Source organism: Aquila chrysaetos, chromosome 17 (assembly GCF_900496995.4).
Source record: "Aquila chrysaetos chrysaetos chromosome 17, bAquChr1.4, whole genome shotgun sequence".
Lineage (NCBI taxonomy): Eukaryota > Metazoa > Chordata > Aves > Accipitriformes > Accipitridae > Aquila > Aquila chrysaetos.
In genome coordinates, this window is record NC_044020.1 from 5,918,853 (window position 1) to 5,943,528 (window position 24,676).

General features: G+C 36.2%; 1 protein-coding gene across 1 annotated transcript in view; it reads left to right on the forward strand.

Annotated features, from left to right (window-relative positions):
* The window catches only part of SLC41A2 (solute carrier family 41 member 2), a 56,573-nt gene that overhangs the window by 9,873 nt on the left and 22,024 nt on the right, over window positions 1-24,676 (forward strand). Inside the window, exons 3-8 of the mRNA XM_030041426.2 lie at window positions 1,733-1,840; window positions 9,772-9,843; window positions 10,701-10,845; window positions 12,739-12,885; window positions 19,315-19,462; window positions 20,024-20,103. Of these exons, the coding sequence (XP_029897286.1) occupies window positions 1,733-1,840; window positions 9,772-9,843; window positions 10,701-10,845; window positions 12,739-12,885; window positions 19,315-19,462; window positions 20,024-20,103 (700 nt within the window). The remainder of the gene's footprint in view (window positions 1-1,732; window positions 1,841-9,771; window positions 9,844-10,700; window positions 10,846-12,738; window positions 12,886-19,314; window positions 19,463-20,023; window positions 20,104-24,676) is intronic.

The following is a 24,676-nucleotide window of genomic DNA, read 5'->3' on the forward strand; positions in this document are numbered from 1 at the left end:
CTTTGCCTTTTGAAGGCTATATTTACTTTTATTTCCTACCTAATTTGTTTTTTAAAAACCAGAAATTTCTTGTAAGTACAAACCTCATGGGTTCTCTCTTTCTGCATGAGTAGATTCACAAGCATTTATTAAAAATTATTATTAAAATTATTATTTAAAAATACAAAATAATGACAATATTCAAACTGACAGACAGTAGAGAAATTAATCTGGTTTTTTTCTTTTGTTTTGTTTCATTCAGCTTTAGGGTTTTCTTTAGCTACACTTAAAGAGTTTACAAAGTTAATTTAAAGAGGGGTGAGAGGTGACTATCTTTGTCACTCAAAATGTTGACAGAGTAAAGGAAGCTTGGACTTCAATCAATTGCAATCAAAAGACACTTCTATACATCAAGAAAAAGGAAAATAAGAAATGACATAACTTTACTGCTTCCTTGCACTGTTTTACACCAATCTTGTGCTTTGTTCATTTACATCTTACGAATTTATTCTTTGTACTGATACTTTGTTTGTACTCTGTTAATATATGATTTTATATATATATATATATATATATATATATATATATAATATATGATTACTGGCTTCCAACCAAATGTTTCACCTTGTCTTCCTTCCATTAAGGGAATGTGTTTGTATAGCTGGTTAGCTGGTTTGGGGGCTGGACTGAGATATATCTTGATTTTTCCTTCTATATTACTTTTAATCCTTATTGGTTTCCCGGTCCAGCTCACCATGAATGCGAGATGTAGCACAAAGGCAAAAATAAATAGCTACTGTCAGTACTATCTTTTTTTCACCTTAAACTAAGCATTAAACTGTGATGTCAGTAAAGCAGAATTTTGAAGTGTGACAGGATATGTTTTAAAAATGAAAATTTGAACACAACAAGCATTCTAAGCTTGTTTTTTACAAACCAGTTCACGGCTATTCTTTCCCACTAGTAAATACTCATGTAACTTCACATATCAGTAATTCTTGGATCTTGTTTACATTTGAGAATTGAATCCTTTTATTTTAATTAAAATAAATACTAATTTGAATGATTGCAAATCCCAGAATACAAAGACAATTTACAGTTTTGTTAGTTTAGTTAAAGTTGGTAAATGATTACAAATTAAATACATGGATTGATAGATATACAAAGTAGCACAGCATTTCAGTGCTGAGAACTCAGTGCACAAAAAATTATCGGAGGGTTTGCTTTATAAAATCTGGGTTTTGGAAAACTGTACTCTTCTAAATTTCACACGTAGACGTGAAAGAATAAAGATAAGCTTTTTTCACTTACAGGCTCTGTTCATTTGATGACTAATTCCTTGCTGTTTTTACGTGAGGTTTCTACACAGCTGGAAGGGAAAAGATGAAAATATTATTGTAAATTAAGAGCAGAATTCAAGAGCAGTCATAGTACCTGGTACTATTTCAAAGTCATGAAAAAAAAAAAGACTTCAAATTAATGACATCTTTTTTTAACCAGGTTTGTTTTAAGGCCAAGTTTTGTATCTCTTACTTTCGGTATTCTCATCTTTGAAGTAGTAATATGCAGTCATAAATCTATTTTATCTAGATAGATAACAGTTCTGGCTTTAGACTTTTAAGTCTAATATTAAAAAGATTGATTTTTTTTTTCTAGAGGATTAAGTTACAAGTTACAGAATTTTTTAAGTACTTTGCAGATGGTCTAAAGACAATTTTTCAGTTGAATGTTTCCTACTGTATCCTTTATATAGCACTGGGATGTGTTCAAGAATGTTACTGAAGTTTTTATCTTGGTTCCTGCACTTCTTGGTCTCAAAGGAAATTTGGAAATGACCTTGGCATCCCGGCTGTCAACTGCTGTAAGTAACTTTCTCTTCCCCTTTGCTCTTCAGATATATTTTGCAAATATTTCAAAAGGGAAACAAATCTTTGGAACACAAGTGTTTTACGTTTATGGCTTAATCTGGCTGTTATAGGGGCTCTTTAAATCTGTTATTAAATTAGCAAACTTAAAAAGGCAACCCTCTTCTGATCTCCACATATCAAAATTTTACTTCTTTTGTCTCTTCTGAGTCATCATTCAAAACAGATACAGTAGATTTTTGAGATTTATATGTGTATTCTGTAAGGTTGACAGATCTCTTTGGCCTTGAGGGGGTTTGAAATAGACTAACAAAATGTGTACATTTTGGACACATTTTTCTAAAGGCCACTTGTGTGGCACTGAAATAAAGCATTGCTAACACTGCTACTCCAGATCCCTGTTGATCAATCTGTAAGAAACTCTTTTGTAGCTTTCTGGCTGAATAATTTTATTCCTTTTTTGTTGTGGTGGTTTTTTGGGGGTCTGCTTATTTTTTGTGTGTGTCAACACTCTTACATAGCATGACTAGGTTTTTTCTATGTCTTCTTTCTTACGTATTTGTCATAGTTCTTTTCTACATCTCAGGGGATGTTCCATCTATCTTTCCCTTACAATCTATCTTTTCTGTGTGTGTGAATAACTATAGTGAACAAAATGTTTTAATAACGTGGCTAAACTATTTCTGGTACCTGAACTGGGTATCTCTGTAAGACACTGCCTAATGCAGTGTTTCTCCTTTGTAAGATAATTTTTCCGTTCTCCAGCAAGGCCCCCACTCTCTGCCTGTTCCTGCTTGAATGAATCTTCCAAGAAAATGTTTGGTCAAAGGTGTATATAAAAGGTGTATATAACTCCACATGAGACCTTACTATGGCTTTGTAGGGTAGCACTTCCCTATTTCTTTCGAGAAATTGCTCTTGAAACTTTGTAGGTTTATATGTACTTATTTGCCTAGCAGTGTCAGATTTAGACCTCACAGTCACTTTGTGATCAATGACTGCGTCCCAGTATTTCTCCTCCTGTGTTATTTCCAGCTGTCACTCCCATCTTCTGGCAGAAATATTATTAGTTCATAAGTGCATGACCTTGCATTTCTACTGTTGAATTTCATCTGTTTTCATTGCTGTAATCCTCAAGGTCATTCAGTTTTTGTACGATATTACAATGCTTTGTATTGACAAGGTCTCCCAGTTTTCTGTCATTAATAAATGTCACTGCCACATTATATTGAGTTATTGCCCAAATGCACACTGTGATGGACATAGCCTTAGCAGTCCTATGAAGGTTTGCTTGTGTCATGCTCATTATAGAAATTGATTACTTTTGCCCCATATGCATTCTTTCATATGTAAGAATTGACATGTTGTGTTGTATCTTTATCAATGGCAGCCTTAGCTATTCAGTCTTGTTTTCTGTTTGATTTTAATGCTCTTACTTTTCTGAGTATTCTTACTTGTCCTAGTTTCAGCTGGGATAGAGTTAACTGTCTTCCTAGTAGCTGGTACGGTGCTATGTTTTGAGTTCAGTATGTGAAGAATGTTGATAACACGGATGTTTTCAGTTGTTGCTAGTAGTGTTTAGACTAATGTCAAGGATTTTTCAGCTTCTCATGCCCAGCCAGCGAGAAAGCTGGAGGGGCACAAGAAGTTGGCACAGGACACAGCCAGGGCAGCTGACCCAAACTGGCCAAAGGGGTATTCCATACCATGGGATGTCCCATCTGGTGTAGGAACTGGGAAGTGGGGGCGGGGAATAGCCGCGCGGTGACTAGTGGGGTGCTGGTGGGCGGGTGGTGAGCAATTGCACTGCGCATCATTTGTACATTCCAATCCTTTCATTATTGCTGTTGTCATTTTATTAGTGTTATCATTATCATTATTAATTTCTTCTTTTCTGTTCTATTAAACCATTCTTATCTCAACCCGTGGGTTTTGCTTCTTTTTCCCTATTTTCTCCCCCATCCCACTGGGTGGGGGGGGGGGAGTGAGTGAGCGGCTGCGTGGTGCTTAGTTGCTGGCTGGGGTTAAACCATGACATTACTGTTTCTTAACAATATTTTGTGTTTAAATCTTACCGCCTTTACTGTCAGGTATGAATACTTCCGTCTTTTGCCTTAATTTTTTTTTTTATGTTGACCTGTTGCTTAATTTATTCCTGACTGGTCCAGTTTGTGGCCTGAGGATTGAAAGTGCTTGTGTTGCATAGTGAAATGTATACCAAGTCCAAGATCTACCAGTGCCCTACTGAAGGCTTAAAAAAAGAGGGTCAGGATCAGCTCCAGCACTTCTGCTTCAGTTAATGGGATCTTTAATTCTTTGTCTCACTTGAGCTTATGACCTTTGCCAGATCATGACTCCAGAACTTCTCCTCTGGGCTAATCAATGGCTGATTTCCCCATCCTCACTAATGCCATCTCATTTGTAAACTTTGCAGCTCTCAGGGGACATTTGGAAAAGGGTCATGCAGACCCTTTTTCTACACTGGGAATCCTGACCTTGGTTCTTATTATCCATCAACGGTTACCAAAAGTCAAGGAGCTGATCCCCCTCTCACACACACAGATAAAGGATACTGGAGTTTCTGCAACACTGGCTGCATGTTCAGTGGTTAACTAAAGTTGACATCATGAGGTTCAGGCCACTTCCCTTCAGCCCACAATGGCATTCTTAAGAGTATCCTAGTAACTGTGTGATAACATGATCTGTAGATGTCTTGAACGTGATTTTTGAGAGGCAGTTTGGCCATTTGAAGCCCAAGTTCCTACCAAGACTCAAACAGTCCATTCTGAGAGGGTTTAGTTTGAGTAGTGTTACCAGGGCCACTTACCACTGTCATTAAGTCTCACCAAGACATAAATCAGCTGATGCTTCAGAGGTTTTTACTCAAGCATGCCACGAAGGCTTCCTTTCATCCCAGTAGCAGAAATTGTCATATGTCCGTCTTGGCCAAATCAGGTTAGCCAGCTCTGTTCACATACTTCTACCATGAAGGTTAATTAACTGGCTAAGAGGCCAGTGAAGTGTACATTCCTTCAGACAGTGCTGTGTGGCATGTGGGAGTTCCAATTTCTTTGGCATTGCCTGAAGTCACAGTCACAGCACCACTGGCACCAAGCTACTTCCCAGCTTTGCATCAACAGACTTGTGGGGTTTTTTTTGTCATTGGTTTGTTTGTTTTCTAATGCCTCTAATTTCCTTGTATGACCTGTTTTCTTCAAGAATCATGACAGACCCTGGCCAAAGTTGCACAGGTGATTGAAATACTTTCCAGCACTTCCTTAGTCATATTGTAAGTTCATTAGACATCCTTCACAGGGAGGAGGTGGAGGCTTGTCATGGTTCAGTGAATGTTCTCACTTTTGCCAGTGGTGGCTCTAATTTGTTCTAGCTGGTGAAGAGCCCATCAGTAAATGTTGTAAAGTGTGTGTGTATATGTGCATGTGCACAACACAGTGGAGATTTATAGAGAACGATACTGTACAAAATAAGAATAGTATAGATCATTCATTATCAAGATAATGCTAACAAGATTATATTTAGTTTTTATATGTCAAAAAACAGGGGGAAAAAAAGGCCTTTATCTTGCAAAGAACCTTCCAACTTTCTCTTATGTGTCTTTTTTCACACTCAACACCAGTTGCAATGGGCACAGGTCTGCGAGCTGGTGGATAGCCAGCCACATCCCCCCTAGTGATACTGCAAAGACAAACAAATACACAGGAACTCTGTAATATTTCTAATCATTAGTTAAAAAAACAAAAAAAACAACTAAAAACTGTGGAAACCTGTTACATGTTACCTGTAACTTCTTACAGGTGACAGCTTGGGCTTAGTTGCAGATTATGAATTTGAACTCCAGGACAGTTGCCTTGATTGCTTTGCTTCCCCCAGGTTTTAAAAACAGGTGCTGTGTCATATTGTATCATTGTTTACTGGAGAGTTTAATCAAAAAGCTTACTGCTAGACCTGCAATTTATGTGCCAGTTCTCAGACCTCTATGAAAGAGGTTATTCTGACCTTTGCATTCTTCACATTGATTTCATTGACCCCTACTCTCTTTAGCTATCCAATCTTTGGTCCTGTCATCCTCATCCTAGGTGAAAACAGAAAGAGTGTATTAATTCAGAGCATATCTAAACAGTTATTTGGAGGCAGTTGTATGATCAATCTTCCCTTCTCTGACCTAAATTTGTACTAGCTGGCTCCCCACCAGATACTGTCTTTACAGTAAATGCAAGACTGTGCCCCTGTGAATAGCTTTACCTTTTGACGAGGAAATTTCTAACATGAGTTCGGCATCGGAGCTAATTCATACCCTTGCTTAGTTAGCTTATAATTGCATCTGAATTTGTAGACTTGTCTGTACTCTTGGGACTGTAAACTAATTATCTTTATTTCTTTGTAGTTATGTAGTCATCCAGAAAGTAATGTCTTGTTAGCAAGTTTCTGTTATCCACAATACATCTGGTTTCAAGTGTTGTCTGACCATCTTCATTCATCTTGTTGCCCAAATTCCTACTTTAGCTGCTTCTTACTCGTCACTCACCATTTCCCATCCACTTTAGAATCAGTCGTTTCACTAAATCTGTCTCAAGACTGTGTTTTTAATCTACTTCAGGGCATAGCTGGTTCTTCTCTTTGGTGTTAGTGTTGACGTAAGCCCTTCTCCCTCTGCCCACTGCTGTGCTGGTGTAACTGTGTGAGCTATACTTATGTCAACTGCCCATTCAAGCCCAATATTTATATTCTGTGTTTTGTATTCTTCAGCTTTGTTCTGTAGTTTGGGTCACTCTCATTGTCTCAGTTCACACTGTTGCCTTTTCTCTCTATTCTTTTTCTGTTTTTTAAGAAGCAGTAAAAAAAAAAAAAACAAACCAAAAACCCAACACCAAAATGCCGCTCATCCAGTCATCCCTGTAAATTTATGCAGACTCTTGTTTTGAATGTGTGTTATCAGGGTTAGGCATTAGCAATATGACTTTACAAACCTTTTATTTACATCCATCTAGTCCACAGTATCACAATAAACTTTATCTTACTTTATGCAAATCCACAGCTGAAAGGAGTGGTCCTGCTCTTTTTACCCTTTCCAAACGCTAAGAGCATTTGTATGTGGTTACATGGTTGCATGTGATGGATCAGATAATTTTGTAGAAGATAACCCCTTTTTGCTCCCTGAAAAAAAGCATTTTCCATCAAACCAGCAAGCAAATTTGTGTTGCCATGAACTCACTCATGGAGTTAGTAGACCTTGTTCAAGAAAGAAAACGTGAACGTGTAGCTGATAGCAGGGGAGAGAACTATGCCATTTGGCAGCCGCCCACTTTTAGGCTGGATTAAGCATTTTGCAAGATTACTGTTTCAACGGGGATTTTTTGGATACTTTTCCAAAGCTTCTTCAAAGGAGAAAAAGAGTGAAGCTCTCCATAGCCTGCCATTTTGTTCATTTAGCATATATATTTAAGAAGGATGCAAAGGAGATTCTTATCTGCACTTCCTTAAATATTGCTGTAATATTGAAAATTAATGCAAGTATTTGCAGAGCTTTGACTGTACTTTGAACACTGTAATATACATGTAGTGTAGATTGACATAAAGTATCTTACTATATTTCTAAGTTTTTAAGTTAGCATTTCTTTTAATACTTTGTTCCTTGCCAGTTGTCGTGAAAGGGAGTGGTTTGGACCACTTAAAGAATCACTTCCAATGGTATTAGCAAAAGAAAAATGATTTAATAGGAATTTATATAAAAGCGCAACTTCACAGAATTCGATGGCAAGGTTCACTCTATTACTTAATACATGGATGAAATGTACACCAAAAATTAAGTTAGAATCAGACTATAATTAGATATACAGAGACCAAAAATGCAATAGGGTAAAAGAGGAATATACAAAGAAAAATCAAGTTAGAATTGATTTCTCATGGTCCGTACAGAGATTGGGATTGTAAAAAGGTAAGAGACACCCTCCTGTTGAGTCACGAGGTTCAGAGAAGACCTCCTTGCTTTCTAAACTCCTGTTGGAGTCTAGGAGCAGCTGGATCAACTCTTAATAACAGACTTGGTCAACAGTTTAATCCTTTATATCTAAAGGGATTATGAGTATAATAACAGCCTGAGATTCATTCACAGTTGAATAAAGTTCCCAACAGTAATTTAAGTATAGATTTGCAAAGCAATAACTTGTAATATACTTGCTATAGAATATTCAGGTTAGTACACACACACGTGCATAAAGGTACCGAGACATATACATATAAGCAAGCAGAAGAGGTATACCTGTTAAAAATTCCCCTTGAGTTCAGTGAAAATATTCACGTCGAATGCTTCAGCATCTCTTTCTCAATGGGTGAAGGGTTGAGTCTTAAGGAGTGGAGAGTATCAGCCCAAGTCTTGTTGGCTTTCGGTGACAGACGTCCAATCTTCACAAACAGGAAAGTTAGCGAGCTCTGAGAGGCATCCCACTCAGACGGAGATGCTGGTTGCAGCCCAGTGTGGTCCAGGAGAGCTCAAAGGGTCTCACTTAGTACTGCTGTTTATAGGTTTGGGAGATGATTGGCTTTAGTCATTAACAACTTACTGGGATTCCAGCTGCCCTGGTACCATTTCACATGAATTACAATTCAGATAAGGAAGACTCCAGGGCTGTCAGAGAATGACTTAAGATTCAGATACGGGATACTCCAAGGTTGTGAGGGGAGGACTGGGATGTCTCAAGGTTGTCAGGAGAGAATAAATTATCTCTACTTTCATTTTTTTTGTTTTCAACAGACAGCAGGAGTCCTTGAGATGGTCCACATGACTCCCTGTCTTAGCCCTGTGAGAGTTCTTGGTACAGTCAAGGGATACTTAACTGCCCAACTCATTACACTTATGCTAAGGCCTAGTGAGACTTCCCGAGTTCGTAGATCAGCCCAGAGAGGCAGAAAGAAATGCACCACCACACCAGTCACTACTACCACAAAATGGAACAAAGTAGAAAAGAAATGGAAGTAAAACCAACTGGAAAGAAATTATCAAAAGATGAAAATATATGCACTAAGGCTTTCTGTGTTTTGAGAAGTATAGTATCTTATAAATTAGTATTCTATGGGAAACAATACTAAAATTTATGCTCAACATGTAAAAAATTGTTCAGTTATCTCAAAAAAGAAGTTTTTTTAAACATAGTCATACTGCAGTGTACGTACTGTTCTTCAGATCTTGTCGTCTAACTGAAAAAAGTAAGTAGAAGTAGGAAATACATTATAAAAGAATATGTATGTACTTCTCCATTTCTAAGAATAATTTATTAGCTGTCTTGCCAGCTACTGCCTTAGGACTGGACTTACATAATTTACAGCATCATAAGTCTGTAGCTGTATTGTATAAATGAAAAGTTAGAATACTAAACAGTATTAGACGTGGTTTCTGATCTTCCATAAGCACTTGCAGTTTCTCTATGCAGGTAGTTTCACTGCAGTAAATTAACACACTTGCATGAGAGTGTGTGTGTCCATGCACCTATGTATCTACACGTTTTTCTATTGGCTGGTAGAATTTAAGGACCACAAAAACAAGTTCAGTCTAAAGTGACTGAACACTGATAAGTTTCCCTTCCAGTCACTGATCTAATCACTGGTGGTGCTTGTACATTCCTGGAATATAAGGTGGCTAGTATATCTTGCACAGTAAGCTGATGTTAAACAAGTCACTATGTAAAACTCCATCAAGTTTAGCTACTTTTGGATAGATACTGTAAGTACAATTTAAAATCAACAGCAATGCTTGACTTGAAGAAAGTATAGCTTGGTTTTAACTTGCTTTCAGAATGTCTCTTTTTTTTTGTATGAGTTGAATTATTCGTGGGTTTCTACCTTGTTAGTGCATTTTAAAGTAATACAATTTTAAACTCAAATATCTGAAATCCTTTTATAATTTTGACAGGTTAATATTGGAAAAATGGATTCTCCCATTGAGAAATGGAACCTAATAATTGGCAACTTGGCCTTAAAACAGGTAAATATAATGGATTTATTTGATTAACTCTTGTAAGTGAGCGAAGTTATTGAAAAAGTCCATCACAAACATTGGTAAGTATGGTGATGGACAGTGTTAATGGGAAACTAGCCCTACTACGCTAGGTCATACTTAACATACAATGTTTGCATCATGATTTTTTTTGAACAGTGTAGTTCTTCTCTGAAACAATATGAGCTTATATTTATCAGAAGAAGGGGTAAAGTATTCTTTGTGACTGTACCAAGGGTATTTCCTTTTTAATTTTTATGAGAGAGGATCTGAGGATGATTAGAGAAAAATTTCAGATTTGGCAAAACCTTTTAAATTTGACCTCTCAAATGTTTTCAGTACTGTGTTTGCATTGGAGGCAATGTTTAAAGGAAGTATGTGATAGAGCTTTTGGATAATAAACAATATTTTAAATAGCTGGGTCATTTGAAGAAAGGAGTGCTTGTTCTCCAAAGCAACTATTTCTTAAGATTAAGAACTATTTCATGTTCATGTAATACAACATGCTCAAAATATAAGTGAAATGTTTATGCTGTGACTTCACTGTTTTAAGTGGCTTAGAAGCTTCTTCAGGCATTGGCTTCTGGTAAATCCTCGGCTCTTTTCCCTGATTTTACTTTTGTTATTCTTGAGTCTCTGAAATGCTGGTAAAGCCTTTTCTGCTGGCATAAGATTTTTCTTCTTGATCATCCAAGGTTATCATCTCTACGAAATGGATGAGCATGCTCCCTTTACACCCTGCAAATAAATGTAGATAGAAGGAAAGAATAACGGAAAATGATTCTGTAGTCCTCTTAAGTCTATCAATTACTTTAAGAATTGCTCACCACCTTTTTCGTTTCCAGGTTCAGGCAACAGTAGTTGGTTTTCTGGCAGCAGTGGCAGCAGTTATATTGGGCTGGATTCCAGAAGGCAAATATCGCTTTGATCATTCAGTCCTTCTGTGTTCTAGCAGTGTAGCAACTGCCTTCATAGCTTCTCTTTTACAAGGTAAAAGGTGTATATATGTTACTTTTTACAGTTATTTAGTTTTCTGTGGAAGCTGAATGTATATTATGTTGCTATTCCTTAAAAATTTAAATCCAGTAAGGTATAATACATCTGAAACACAGCTGCATATGGGATGCCCTTTTGCAATTTCCATATGCCTGCATATTGCATTCCTCCCCTGTCATGTTCTTTGAAAAGGTTTTGATTTGCATGACCTCCTGAGCATATGTAAAATAAAAAGTATGTTTTTAGACTTTACCTAATATGATGGAGAACTTTTTTCCCCTGCTTTCTATGCTCATTAATGTACAAAATATATTCTTAGTACTAAACAGGTAGAACTTATTTGTAATTAAACTCAAGTAAGCCTGGATGTTAGCTCAGCTGAACCTGAAGTTCCTGGTTGCCTGTGCTGCTTATATGTTAGTTTGTGCTCTCCTTTGATTCTGAAGTGAGCAAATTGGCTTGTTATGTGAAGGGTTTGGGCCAAGTTCAAGTCCCCTTCTACAAACAGTGCCAATGACTGTCTGGAGCCATATGACATGATGAATTTAATCTTCTCTTCCCAATTGTCAAGAAACATTTAACCATAAAAGACAGTATTTAATGGACATGAGGGGAGGGAAAAAATACCTCTACTTGTGACATATTCTTAATGAAAATACATAGTCAGTAGTCATAATTAATATCAAGTCAAGTAAAATGTTTAACTTCCTTTTTTTACTAATTTGATATGCTAACTTATGTGAAAATTACAAAATTGTTAAAGTTTTCCATGGAATTAAGAGCATGCACTTTTTTTAGTGACTACAAATCCATTGAGTTTGATCATGCACAGAATTAAGAGCAGTGAGAGAACTGGGGAACATGAATGCATTTTTTCCACTTTTCTTGTATAATTCAGACATGAAGAGAAACTTTTCTTGTTATCTGGTGGTGGGCCAGCACAGGAAATTACTTTCCAAGCTTCATCCTCCTACACGTGAAACAGGTGCTTTTGAAATATTTTGATCCTACAGGATCATTTCAGTTCTTTGAGAATTTCATGGAGTGTAACTCTTTAGGCAGTTTCTCTGAAAGTGAACTCCTAAGGTAGCCTACAATACATAATATTGCTAAAATACATGAAAATTATAATACCAATTTTTTTAAAGTTCTTTAAAATAACATAAACAATAGCATACACAGCTGAAGCTCTTATGTGTATTATGTGATGAGAGGCAAATTAGTCAGGTTATGCCAAAGACGACTGTTAATAACAATGTGAATTTTATTTTTAGTAACCACATGCACTATGCAGGGAAATGCCTCTTAAAAAGTTAGTGTTGCTGTTTATGGGAAAAAAAATAGAAAGCAACATCCCTAACTTAAAATTCTTTAACTGTGTAGCAAGTAACATTTTTATATGTTGTCTTGCTTTTAATATATGATGTAGCTTCTTGATATTTGGTACTAAGCCCATGACTGGAAATCTTGCACAATATCAGATGTCGAAGTATTTAATCTTATGTTGTTTTCAGCCTAGTGTAATTTAAATTTCAGTGAGTGAAAGTTAGTAGGGTGTAGAAATAATACACTGCATATTTTTTTCTTCAGGAAATGGCTGATTTACAGTTTCAATAGTGCTAATTATAATCATAAGCAAAATAGTTCCTTGTACAGATGGTTCTTGATTTTGTGTGTGTGTGTGCTTACTGTATTTTTTTTAATATATAACCTCATTTTTAAGAATGGTGAAAACTTAAAAATACAGATGTCAGTCAGGTGGGAAGAACAATCATCCTGGGACAAAACCACTGACTTCTTAATCTTGAAATTGCCATTTTCTTGGAATTTTCTGTGGAGTTACAATAGTAGATATGGTTACTATACTGTCGTCTTTGTTCAATCTAGGAATAATAATGGTTGGAGTTATTGTTGGATCAAAGAAGACTGGTATTAATCCTGACAATGTTGCCACTCCTATAGCAGCAAGTTTTGGAGATCTTATCACTCTTGCTATACTAGCATGGATAAGTCAGGGTCTTTATACTTGCCTTGGTAAGTATGTTTCTAAGTGTGTATGTCTCCCTAGGAACTTCTTTTGGGTTAGGAGGGTGGGGGAGAAGGCAGGGAGGGAGAGGTTCAGAAAACCTTTTAGTTTGACTGACTTTTTTGTCAACATTTTGTACCATTGAATGATAAACCTTGGGTTGCAACATTATGCCGTGATCTTTTTTTTTCTCTTTTTTATTTTTTTAAGATGATAGAAGTCACTGACCACAATCTTGGCACAATCTGCTAATGTCTGAAAGACTCTCACAGTATCACTGTCAATCTACATGTGAATTAGAAACTGTAGTTGCTGAATTTACTCTGCATTCTTGGGGAGGAGGGAAGGTGTCTTCATCCAATTTTTCTTGAATGCCCACCCCTAAATCAAATATTTGCTTCCCAGAGTGCTTTTGAATTGTTCTCCCCTTGTACTGAGGGCAAGGAGTTGAATTGGCTATCTTGATAAGCTGCTGGGAGAGGAGTTCCTCTTTGAGAATTTTTTTTGTTAGGGTGTGGTTTTAGACACCATTGAAATATATCTTGAGCTGCAGCTATGCCCAGAAATCAAAATCAAAATAATTTAAGTAATTTGAGTAACAAAAGCAAGTCGACAACAAGTATGTATTCAAAGAAGTGAAGCCTAATTTTAGATAGATTTGTGCTTTGTGTTTGCTATGACAAAAGTGAGTTATGCAAAGGCTATTGTGAGTTTCCTTCTGATTCCTTCCAAGTGTTTTCCAGCTCCCATTGCAATACCTTCTTGTTTCCTTGCCTCCCCTACTCCAGCTTCCAATACCAGTTTCCTCAGCTCTTTCTTATCTCTTGGTTCCCTCAGTGTGACACTTCCATGTCTCCCTCCTGTACACTGTGCCTATGTTTGATTTTACCAGCGTTTCCTTCTGCTTTTCAGTACACGAAGTAACCACTTCTAGCTTCTTCAAATAATGGCTCTGCTCTCTTCTGTTTTCTTTGTTTTGTTTTGTCTGATAAATTTGGTGACTATATTTCAAACATATATCTGCTAATTTAGCTGTAGCTGTCTTCAGAACAGCAGTTCTGCCATGAAAGATGAAAAAATGTATAACCACTCTGAATAGCTACGCAGCAGCAGAGAGGCCTTAGTTGACCACCAACTACAGAGGGCAATGTTCTAATCCTACTTCATGCATGAATTCTGCCTGGCTTCTTGATGACAGTTTTTTACTGTTTACTTATTTTCAAACTAATAGCTATGAACAGGTAAACTACATATAAAGAGCTCCAAACTAGTTTTCTTATGAACGACTTTTTTTCAGTCTGCAATTCTTCTCTTCTACTAGTTATTTGCATGTTTCTGTAGTCCCTTTGAAACTGTTTTTCTGATTTCTAGGACCCGTACTGTCTAAATCCTACTCTCTTTAAGGAGTAGACCACTGAAGAAGGTTCATCATCACAATGTCTGCTAAAAATGAAGATGCCTATAGTTATTATTATTAGAAGCATGCTCAGATAGTAGCTGATGTAATTAAATGCTTGATTGTCACAAAGGAGTTGTGAGCTTGGAAAATGAGAATGAGGAACTCAAAAATCTGTCTTTTTCTTCCTGTTTCTTCGTCTCCCCCATGAAGAAACAAAAAGTGTGAAAACATTTTCTCACAGGAGGAGAATAATATTCAGAACAATATTTAAAATTAAATTATTGCTGCAACTGACTCCTTCCATAGAAACTGTTTAAAGTATATTGTGTTTTACAAGACATAACTGTTGACAATTGTAGTATAGTATACCACAGGCCAAATTTTGTGTTGTCCATAATTGTTTTACCAGACATGTTGATATCACCACATATATTCTTTACATCTATGCTCATTGTTCAAGCCCTTTTACATAAAATTTTGAGCTGTTCTGTGTAAGTATTACAACATCAGTCAGAAAAGGTATCTAATAAGACTCAAGCTACCTTGGTATGACTTCCCATTTTGTTTCTTAGTTTTCAACTGATGATGTTATATTTTCAGTATTTGATTTTTTCGTATTTAGAAAGTGTTGACATGACATCAGCTTAAATGTATCAGTGTGCAATACAGCCATTTTTTATATTTTCTATTTTTTTATTAAAACTTAAATTGTATTGTTTATTTCATAACTATATTTAAATAATTTATATTACATTCTAATAAAATAACTTATTTCTCAAATAATTCCTTTAAATACTTCTTTTAAGGAAGTTTATAGACTTACAGTGAAAAGAAAATTGGTAAAGAGTTTTTTTAACCTCTCTTCTTCCTTTTCTCCTGATGAGAAAAACAGAGAGGAGGCCTCTATTCCCATGAAATTTGTTGACTCTAGCTAATGCTAGAGCTGGGATAATAATTAGTTTAGCTGATTAGAGACTGTTTATCTAGATTTATTGCTATGCCCAAAAATCTTACTAGACTGGAGCATTGGGTTGTTCTGCTTAAAATAGATTTCAGGTCCCCAAAATTGATATTTTCGATTGGAATTCAGTTCAAAATTAGGGTTTATGCTGGTCAATGACATGCCAGAGAAGCTGATATACCAGCTAGATAGAAAGGAGTTAGCTAGGAGAGAGTTAGCTAGGATTGTTGGCATATACTAGCTATCTGGGTAGGTGTGGAGTTGGAAGAGGTTGTCAAATTTGGGTTAACACTGAGATTAGACTTGGGGCTAGGGTTATGATTAAAATTTATTCTAGTCAGGACCATGTCTGATTTAAAATAATTAATGCTAGATTTCAGGCTTTCAGTAAGTATTTCAAATGAAGTTTCTTAGAAACTTATGCTCTATAGGTCAAACTTCATTTTGGTTTTTAAAATTTTGCTTTGTAAACTACATTGTAATGAATATGCCAGTGGTTTTTCATTTGCTCAGGAGAGGTATATAAAGTTGTGAATGGTGGGGAAGAGGCATTCAGAAAATGATTAGACAACAATTTAAAAAAAGTTAAAGAAACTTTTTTACACAGTATGTGATTGGGATGTGGAACTTATGATATATTAAGAGGACCAAAGTGATTTTAGAAAATTATTTGGATACATTAATCAGGGAAGAATCCATTGAGAAGCATTGAACAGACAGATGCAGACAGAAACTTCAGAGATTAAATCCCTGAGGCAAACAGCAGCAGAAGCTGGCAGAGCACACCGAAAGAAGCATCACTCTAAACTTGTCATTTTCTTTTCTTCTTTCCACAAACCTGAAGTGTTGACTATAGTCAGACACAGGATACCGGACTAGATAAGACCTTTGGCCTCACCCAGCACAGATGTTCTTACGTTCTTTCTGTTATTTCCCTGCTTTCTCAATGCTAGAATAACAAGCCCAGTGGGAATGTTATAAAGAAACCCACAGTTTATGGGCTAGTAATGAAGCAGGTGGGATTCACCCCTGAGCTTCATTCTGAATTAACTATTTTCCGCTATGATTTATTAGCCTAACTACTCAAATGTACGGAAACAAAATGTAAGTTTCTGGCTCCTTTCTGCAGGGGAAGAGTTGTTTTCATGTAACAAGACTGGAAGGGGAGAAATTATTTTTGTACAAGCTTTCAGCTTGTTGGTAACAGAGCTGTAGCCCTGTGCTCAGCCTTTGGTTTGAGAGGGATAGGGATTTAAATAGTAAAAGGTAAACAGTTCTTTCTGTCTTAACAACTCCCTAAAAACCCCTGTATTTGTGAATCGTTGTTAAATAGCTGGGGGAAAGCACTAGAGGGCTCCTCAGGACCGTGCTGGGACCCAGCTCCTCTTGCTTGAACACAACATGGGGAATGCTCTGGAATAGGAAGACCCAGTATATTAAATGTGGAGGTCCGTGTTGCTTGTCATTTATCAGTAATGATCTGAAGACTTCATTTAAAGCTTTCCTTTTTTCTCACAGAACATGGCTTAAATATGCAGATATAAATTATATTTATTTTGGTTATATTTCATGAATCATTATACACTAGCGAGACTGTCTTCTCATATTTTTTTTTCTGTTTTTTTTAAACTTGCTACAAAATATTTCTGTGGCAGGATGACGTGTATGTGTATTTTATATTTACATAGTTATTATTTATTTAGAAGTTACCTATTAAATAATTCTTGGTTAGTATTCATTGTTCATTTGCTGGATTGATTTCAGTTTTATCTATGTGCACTTTCATTTTTTTTCAGAAGAAAAGAATTATATGATATTCTTTACTTATTTTTAGTGTTCTTTGTAATTCTTGGACTACGTTACTGGACTAGCTCTCCAACCCTGGAGACTGAGGCAGATAGTTAAATGCTCTCCCTTTTTTCATGAACACATCCTAACAAGTTCTTTAGTTGTTAGAGGGATTAAAAATGAAATTATTGTAAAAGGCATACTTTTTTGAACTTTAATTTCCTTTCCTGTGTTGGTAGAAGTCCTAAGATAGAGTACAGTGGGCTAATTGTTGATGTACAAGGGAAAGAATTTAAAAAATTAGTGTTTAATTACGGTAGTGCTCACCATTGCATCCATATTTTGCTGTTCAATGTTTGTTTGCAACAGAGGATCTTTGCTGACCAGCAGACTTTACCTTTTAATAAAATTGGCAACCTCTCCAAAAATGTGGCAAAGACTTGGAACTTATTTTGTGCCCTTTTGTATTTTACTAAATATACTACATTAGAGCTATTCTCTCATTCTGACCTTTAAATCAGTTATGAGCATCTGGTGCATGCTAATGCCTCACCTTGGTTCCATATGAGAGGAACAGACAGAGAGGGAGAAAGGAAGAAGTAGCAGGGATACAGTATGATTTATGGCTTGGAAAAAAAAATAGAGGAGAAAAAAAGAGAGGGGAAAAGGAGAGAAGTTTCAAAATTTTAAATAAATAGATGTAGAATGAATGATGCCTTTCTATGTGACAAATTTTAGTGCATGCAGGGATCTTTCTTCATTGCAATTGGAGGGAAGGATGTGTTTACCTGGGCAGTAAGTAGTTTGAGAACTTTACATCAGTACATTTTTGTCCTTTTTTATTAAGTTTGATAAAACAAAACTATAATTATCAAATAGAGGAATCATGTATTGTGTGTACCCTTTTGAGTAAGAACACTACATTAGGCCCACCTCTTAGCTCACAGAAAGAGGAAAAAGGAGGAAAAAAGGCACAGGCACCACAAAGGAAGCATGAGATAATATACTAGAGAATAGTTAGATAAGGAAAGGAAAAAATTACTTCTCTTTTGGGCTTTGTCTCATTCTAATAGCTTTCCACTTTTAGCTTACTCAGTGAAAGGTATCTCACTATCTTTTCTGCTGGCTCTGCTGCAGAGGTTGTTACCAGTCAATGCAGAAGGATAGTAACTTCTAAAAACTCCTCAGCAATTCTTCCAGGAGTAATTTTAGCTCCACCAAGATAACATCAAAGTAGTAATTGCTTGAATTTGCAGCCTTTGTAATAAGCCATAATACATGGGTGAGACTACTTCTTTATATACTAGATATTCTTTGGTAAAGTGTTTGTGTGTTCTACATTAACTACTTCAACCTGTAATTTAAAATATATTTTGCATTAAGACTTGTCCAAATTCTGAAAGTTTAGACAAAATGTATTTACCATTAAATACATGACCACATTTCTCATAGAACTAAATATATGTAAAAGTGGAATATTTGCATAGTTTATATATTTGCCATTAGCATAGATTTTCCTTTATTTACCTCACTGTTGAATTAGGAAGTCTTGGATAACTGTAATAGCTTCTGTATGGATGGGATTATAAAACCAAGTAATCAAAAAAAAATAGTATTCTTTCTGTGGAGGCAGCTGTTTGCCTTATAAGCTCAGCTTTATGATGGTACTCCCTGGTGTTTGCAGTTGTGTTCCTATGAAATATGATACAATTCTGATGGATAGGTGCAAGCAGCGGAATCGTGGCTATGAATTTTCAGACTCAGACTGGTTATAAACCAACTGAGCTACTGATATAAATGTTTCAATATTACACATTGTGCTTGCATCATTTTAGATGTGCTATTTCTGGGAAGCTTATCATTATTATCTGTGCTTTGGAAAGAAGGGGGTGTACATATGTTATGAATTTGTGTATAAACAAAATGTATTTTCAATATATTCAATTTCTTTTTTTTTTGTAGATATGTTACAAAATGTTTTATATTCCACATCCTTACTGCATTTTTATCATAAAGCGTCATACAAAAATCCTCTTCAAAATTGCTTCTTTGTACAGATAGTTTTGTCCTTGAGAAGATGGGAGATAGTAATCACAGATGGCAGATGTTAACCATATTGTTTAGTGCAGTAGTTGAAACTTTAGGTACAGTAGTGATAAAGGCTATTAAAATTCCTCAGTTGCATGATGTAGATTATAATTTATTTGAGAGTTCTAATTTAGGAAAAACATATAGGAATATCTTGAAAGTAACACTTTTTTTTTTGTTTTTTCTATATTTTTATTTTAGAGACATATTTCTATGTATCTCCTTTGGTTGGTGCCTTTTTTTTGGCTCTGACTCCGATGGGGATTGTCATAGCTGCCAAACACCCAGCTACCAGAACTGTCCTCCATTCAGGATGGGAACCTGTCATAACTGCCATGGTTATAAGCAGGTAAGTCTGTTTGTCTTGCTTCATCTTGATAGTCATCCTGTGTCTCTGTATATCTTATTTAACACCTGATTGTACTTAAAAGAAACATTTAAGGCACCTCTAGAATGTAGAGTGTGAATTAACTTTAACCTTCCCCAAACAAGGAAGTTGCAAAGTTAAGTGACAGGTCGGAATGAGTGGGAGAGCCAGCAGTAGCCTGTGGCAATGACTGAGCAGAATTGTGCCATATCAAAGGAAAGAAACGGTGAGCTATTCATCTCCTGCAATCAAGATTATACACCGATCTAAGAGATTATTTAATCCAGTGAAAGTTATGAATCTTAGAAGTGGAGTGATTGGCTGAAATCCTATGGTATTTGTTATACAAGAAGTCGATTTTAATATATAAATAACTATAGTGATGTTAGTCTGTAGCTGAGAACAAAGTAATGGGCCGGGGGAAAGATGAATTGAGAAGAAAATTGTGCCTTGAAGATGTTCTAAGACAGACCTAAAAAAGTTTTTAAATACTGGTTAATGTACCTGCTTGCCTTATTCTAATTATTGTACTTTGTTTTTCAGTATTGGTGGCCTTATTCTGGACACAACTGTATCTGATCCTAACTTAGTTGGAATTGTTGTTTATACCCCAGTAATTAATGGTAAGACTCTGACAAGATTATGTGCTACTATGTATCAATTGATATACTTTGGTTTGAGAAAAGTCTATTACAGTAAATTTCTGTTATCCTAATTAGTATCTGGTATATTAATTTCAAGTTTTGATTTTGATGTCAACAGTTGTTTATCTGAACACCTTAGGAATGCTTCCTGATCTTATTTACTACAACCATTAAAACATGATAGAGAATGTGAGAAGTAGGAACCTAAAGTATGCATTAAGAAACTGAAAGTGTAAATATTGGAGTAGTATATTCAAATATTAAATGATCAAATATTATATTAAAAGGGTTATGGCTGAGGAAAATGTAGATAAAATTTTATTTCAAAGGATTTTCTTATGAAAGGACAAATTTTCAAAACAGTAATTTATTATTCACATGTAGTGTACATAAATATAAGACCTAGCAGGGATGCTACAGGCAAGTAAATAGATTTCTCAAGAAAAATGGGTGGTGTTTCCCATGCTTGGTATGCACTTTCCAGGTGTGTAAGAATGTATTTGTGAAAATTTGGTCCTTAAGTATTCTAACAATAACAGCAAGGCAAATTTTATAAGAACAGTTAATATCTTATTAGACTGATGCAGTTGGAAAATGCTTTTTTTTTCCTACAGTATCACAGGGTTGATACATATTTAGTTTGCAATAATTATAATCACCAAATCTGCTTGCACTGTATTGCTACCTAGCTATTCTTTTCCCCTTTTGTATTTCTCTATTTGATTTCTTACATTATTTTGCACTTCTATGTATTGTTGATTTTTAAACCATTTCTCCAATTACCAAGATGATTCTGACTTCTAATTTTTGGCTTACAAAGTGCTTTTGACTTAACTTGGTCTTTGCAAATTCCATATGGCTATATTCTATTCTGTTTTTTAAGCTATCAATTAAATTAATTACAACCACTTGTTTTCCACCTTGATAATAAAATGTTAATATGGACACTGAGTTGTAGTTTTGAACCACATTGCCCTGATATAATTAATTTTCCAGAGGTTGCTAATGGAAATGTAGCATGGGATAGCACCAAAACATTTTGATCAGCTTTACTGCAGTTGAGAGTTAGTATAGCTATTGCTGCGACCCTCAGGCAAGCTGTGCAGTTAGAGGAGGAAATGGTATTGTTTTGACAGAAGCATGTTCTTGGTAAATTCATGTTAGCTCTTGTTTTACAGCTTTCATATCTTCTAGATGCTTAGAAATTGTCTTTTTAATAATTTGTTTGAATACTTATATAGGAATGTAAATTTCACTGATATACAGATTCCCCAGATCATCCTTTTTGGCCCTTTTTAAAGATATATTTTCTATTTTCTCCATTACAGCCCTCTGGTATTCTCTAACCTCCAAAATAATCAGTTTGCAGAAATGGTCACTGATAATTCATGGATTGATCATCTAGCTTTCTAAGGATGCCCTACATTTAACTTACCCTCAGGCCCTAATACATATCAGTTTGTAATCAGACATGTCCATTTTTATGAAGGCAGTAGACAAAAGGAACTGAGTATTTCAGTCTTCCGTAGAGCATGCTGCTTGTTCTTCTTTCACATTAAGGTCCCGTATTTCCTTTGTTCTTACTTTTAATATGAAGCATTTTTGTGTTGCCACTTGTGTTCCCTGGTAACCGTAAATTAATTTTTACACTTCAACCTTTATGCTTTCTTGCCTGTGCCTTTATATTAGTTCGAAATTGCAAGTACTTGCAACTACCTTTTGTGTGTTTCCATTTTGATTTCCAGATACATAAAGAGCAGGGCAGATGTGTTGATCTTCAACTTTTTTCTGCTTTATACCTGTAACTTTTCTTATAATAGTCCTTTTTGGTAACTCCCTGGATTTGCTTCCTAAGAGAAGAGGATCGTTTTTCTTTCCAGGCAGGTGTACCCAAACCAGTAGTCTTACCAGTGGTCCTGCTTTCCTAGATGACATCCCTTGATTACAAAAGCCAACAACTGCCTGATGATTGTTTCTTACAGTTTCCCCATAGGCCTCTATTTCTGCTCCAGTACAGTACCAGAATACTACTGGATTTTCTCTATAGACTCACTTAGTCTATAGACTCGCTTATTCTAGACTTGCTACCTACAATGGATACAGGTCTCATGGATACACGCCTTTCTCAAGGCCTCAGGCTCCTACCAGACGTTGCAGTGATGATGGTCTTTTATCCTGTAGCAGTTATGGACTGCTCTTGTAAGTGGAACTATGTATCCTATTCAAGGTCATTTTCTTTCACAGAAAGGCTGTGAAACCTGAATTGCCTGCATGTTTACATTTTACCTTTTTAATATTTTTAGCTAATGATTGGACTTAAGTAAATAATTTTAATCGCTAAGGATGACAGCTTACTGTATGCCTCTAGAGAAAAGGACAAATGTACCACTTTGTTTCCTATTTTCTTTCATAAGTTATCAACAGAATTAGAGCAACGTGCATACATTCTTTTGAACTATCTTTAGAGAAAAAGAACTAGCCAAAAGCTATACATAGCCCTGGATGATTAGCCGACAGGTCAAAAGATCCTTGAAGAATTAGGCAGGTGGAAGAGAGGGAAAGCTGGGGCTATTGGAGCAGGCAGGGAGAGCAAAAGGCATGCTTGTAGCTGTGGCAGTCCCACAGTGGTTCTGTGCTGATGATTCCTGTGATGACTGTATGACCTGCATTCAAAATGTTGCTTTTTCATAAGAAGTTTTGTATTTCTAGACTGCTCTTAGCCTTTGTCATCTACCCCCTGGACTACTACGCAGCGCCTGAGAATGTTATTTTCCAAGCCACACCAGGTGCCTTACTCCGTTGTTCATCTGGATTTTTCACGCTTAGCTCCTTCTTTTCTTGATATGCGTAAAGCAGTCTTTTCCCAGCTCTCAAAGTTTAAACTTCCTCAGTGACTAGTAATGGACGATCAGCGAGTTGTTTATAGTACCATGTCCATATTTTCAGAACCTTTGCCATTATCCCAAACTTAAACTCTACATTGTAATAAGAGAAATCTCATACCAAGCTCCATTTTGGAGCTCATAACAAGCTCACAACAAGCCTACTAGGCCAAGACTGGAGTCTTGCAACGGTAGCAAAAGGTTAAGTTAGCCTAAGGCCCGTGGCCTGTTACTACCAACAGCGATAACGCTTTTGCAGTGCCACTAGGCAGCAACAGAAGCACTAAGGAATTCTGGTTTTCCCTCATCCACAAAGAAGCAGAGGGGAGTAATGTTGTCTGTGCTTGTGCTCACCCCCTCAACCCTCAGAATTCTAAGGATAGAGGCATTTCTATCAGAAAATATAGAGAAAATATGTTCTGTGTAGAAGATGCAGAGTGGGCCTGTTTTATGGTACACCTCCTGGAAAAGGAAATTGTAGGTAGGTGATTTTTTTGGTTGCTGTTAGATTAGCCTCTCCTGAGTTTCATAATTCTGCTGGCACCTTTTGATATTGCTGGTCAGTATAGTGTAGTAAACTGGGGTTTAGGAAATCTTTCAGTTAAAAAAGTACATCTGTTGACACTCATTTACTGACATAAAAGGTGTGCTAGACCACTTAACAGATGGCTTTTTAAATATTAGTGTTGCAGGAAGCTTTCTCTACAAGTGCTTTCCTGGTCTTGGAATTCTCATTGTAAGCCTAAGTAGTGAAAAGAGTTGAGGGTTTTCCCCTCAAAATGCTTTTCACATGCCTTTTCCTTTCTCTTACCTTCAAGTTTGTTGCTCCTGTGACACAGAAAACCTGAAAGAAACCAGGGAAACCTGAAAGAAATATTGTAACCTGTTGGGATTGTGTCAAGCCAAAATTTGAGGACAGTGTAAATTTGTCCAGGATTTTAAGCTGTCACTGTTTTTTTCAGTGCCAGTTGTATCTTGAAATCCTGAACAGTACGCACTGCAAAGTTGTCAGGTGTTAGGCTTTCTACGTGCACCATTAAGTAGCTTTCAACCTGGTTCTGTCTAGATGGATTGCCTATTCTTAGATGCGAGACAGGTTACTTTCATCACAAATGTTACAGCGTGCGACCATAAGCCTTTTGGGTTAAGAACTATTGGTCTGGAATTTGAGCAACCTCAGAGTTCCTACCTCTATTAACAATAACTGCAAATATTTGCCAAGAATATTAAAATAGTTCTTAAGCAGACAGGCATTTATAGTCAGCTTTACTGCTGGTGGCCAGAAGTATTTCACAACTGCTTTTCCATTTTCCCGTTAAACACATTTCTTGAGATGAATAATTATTTTTAATTCTATCGTTGGTTGGGTTAAATTGTAACTGCCTTTTAAAAATAAATAAATCGTTTTGTGGTTTCAGCCATTGTGGTACTTATAAACTACTTGAGATTTAGATGTCTGTGTTTGATGTACTGAAGTTCTGAATGAAATAACTAAGCCCAAGAGTGGCTGTGCTTCAGCCTAGATACTCAAGTTGATCTTTATGTTTTCTAATGGATGAGATGGTTACAATTTGCAAACCCTCTTACAGCATCACAGCGTGTTGAATTTGGCTCAGGAATTGCACTTTGCAAGTAGCCAAGTTCTTCTGTGCAGAAAAAAAGTAATGCCT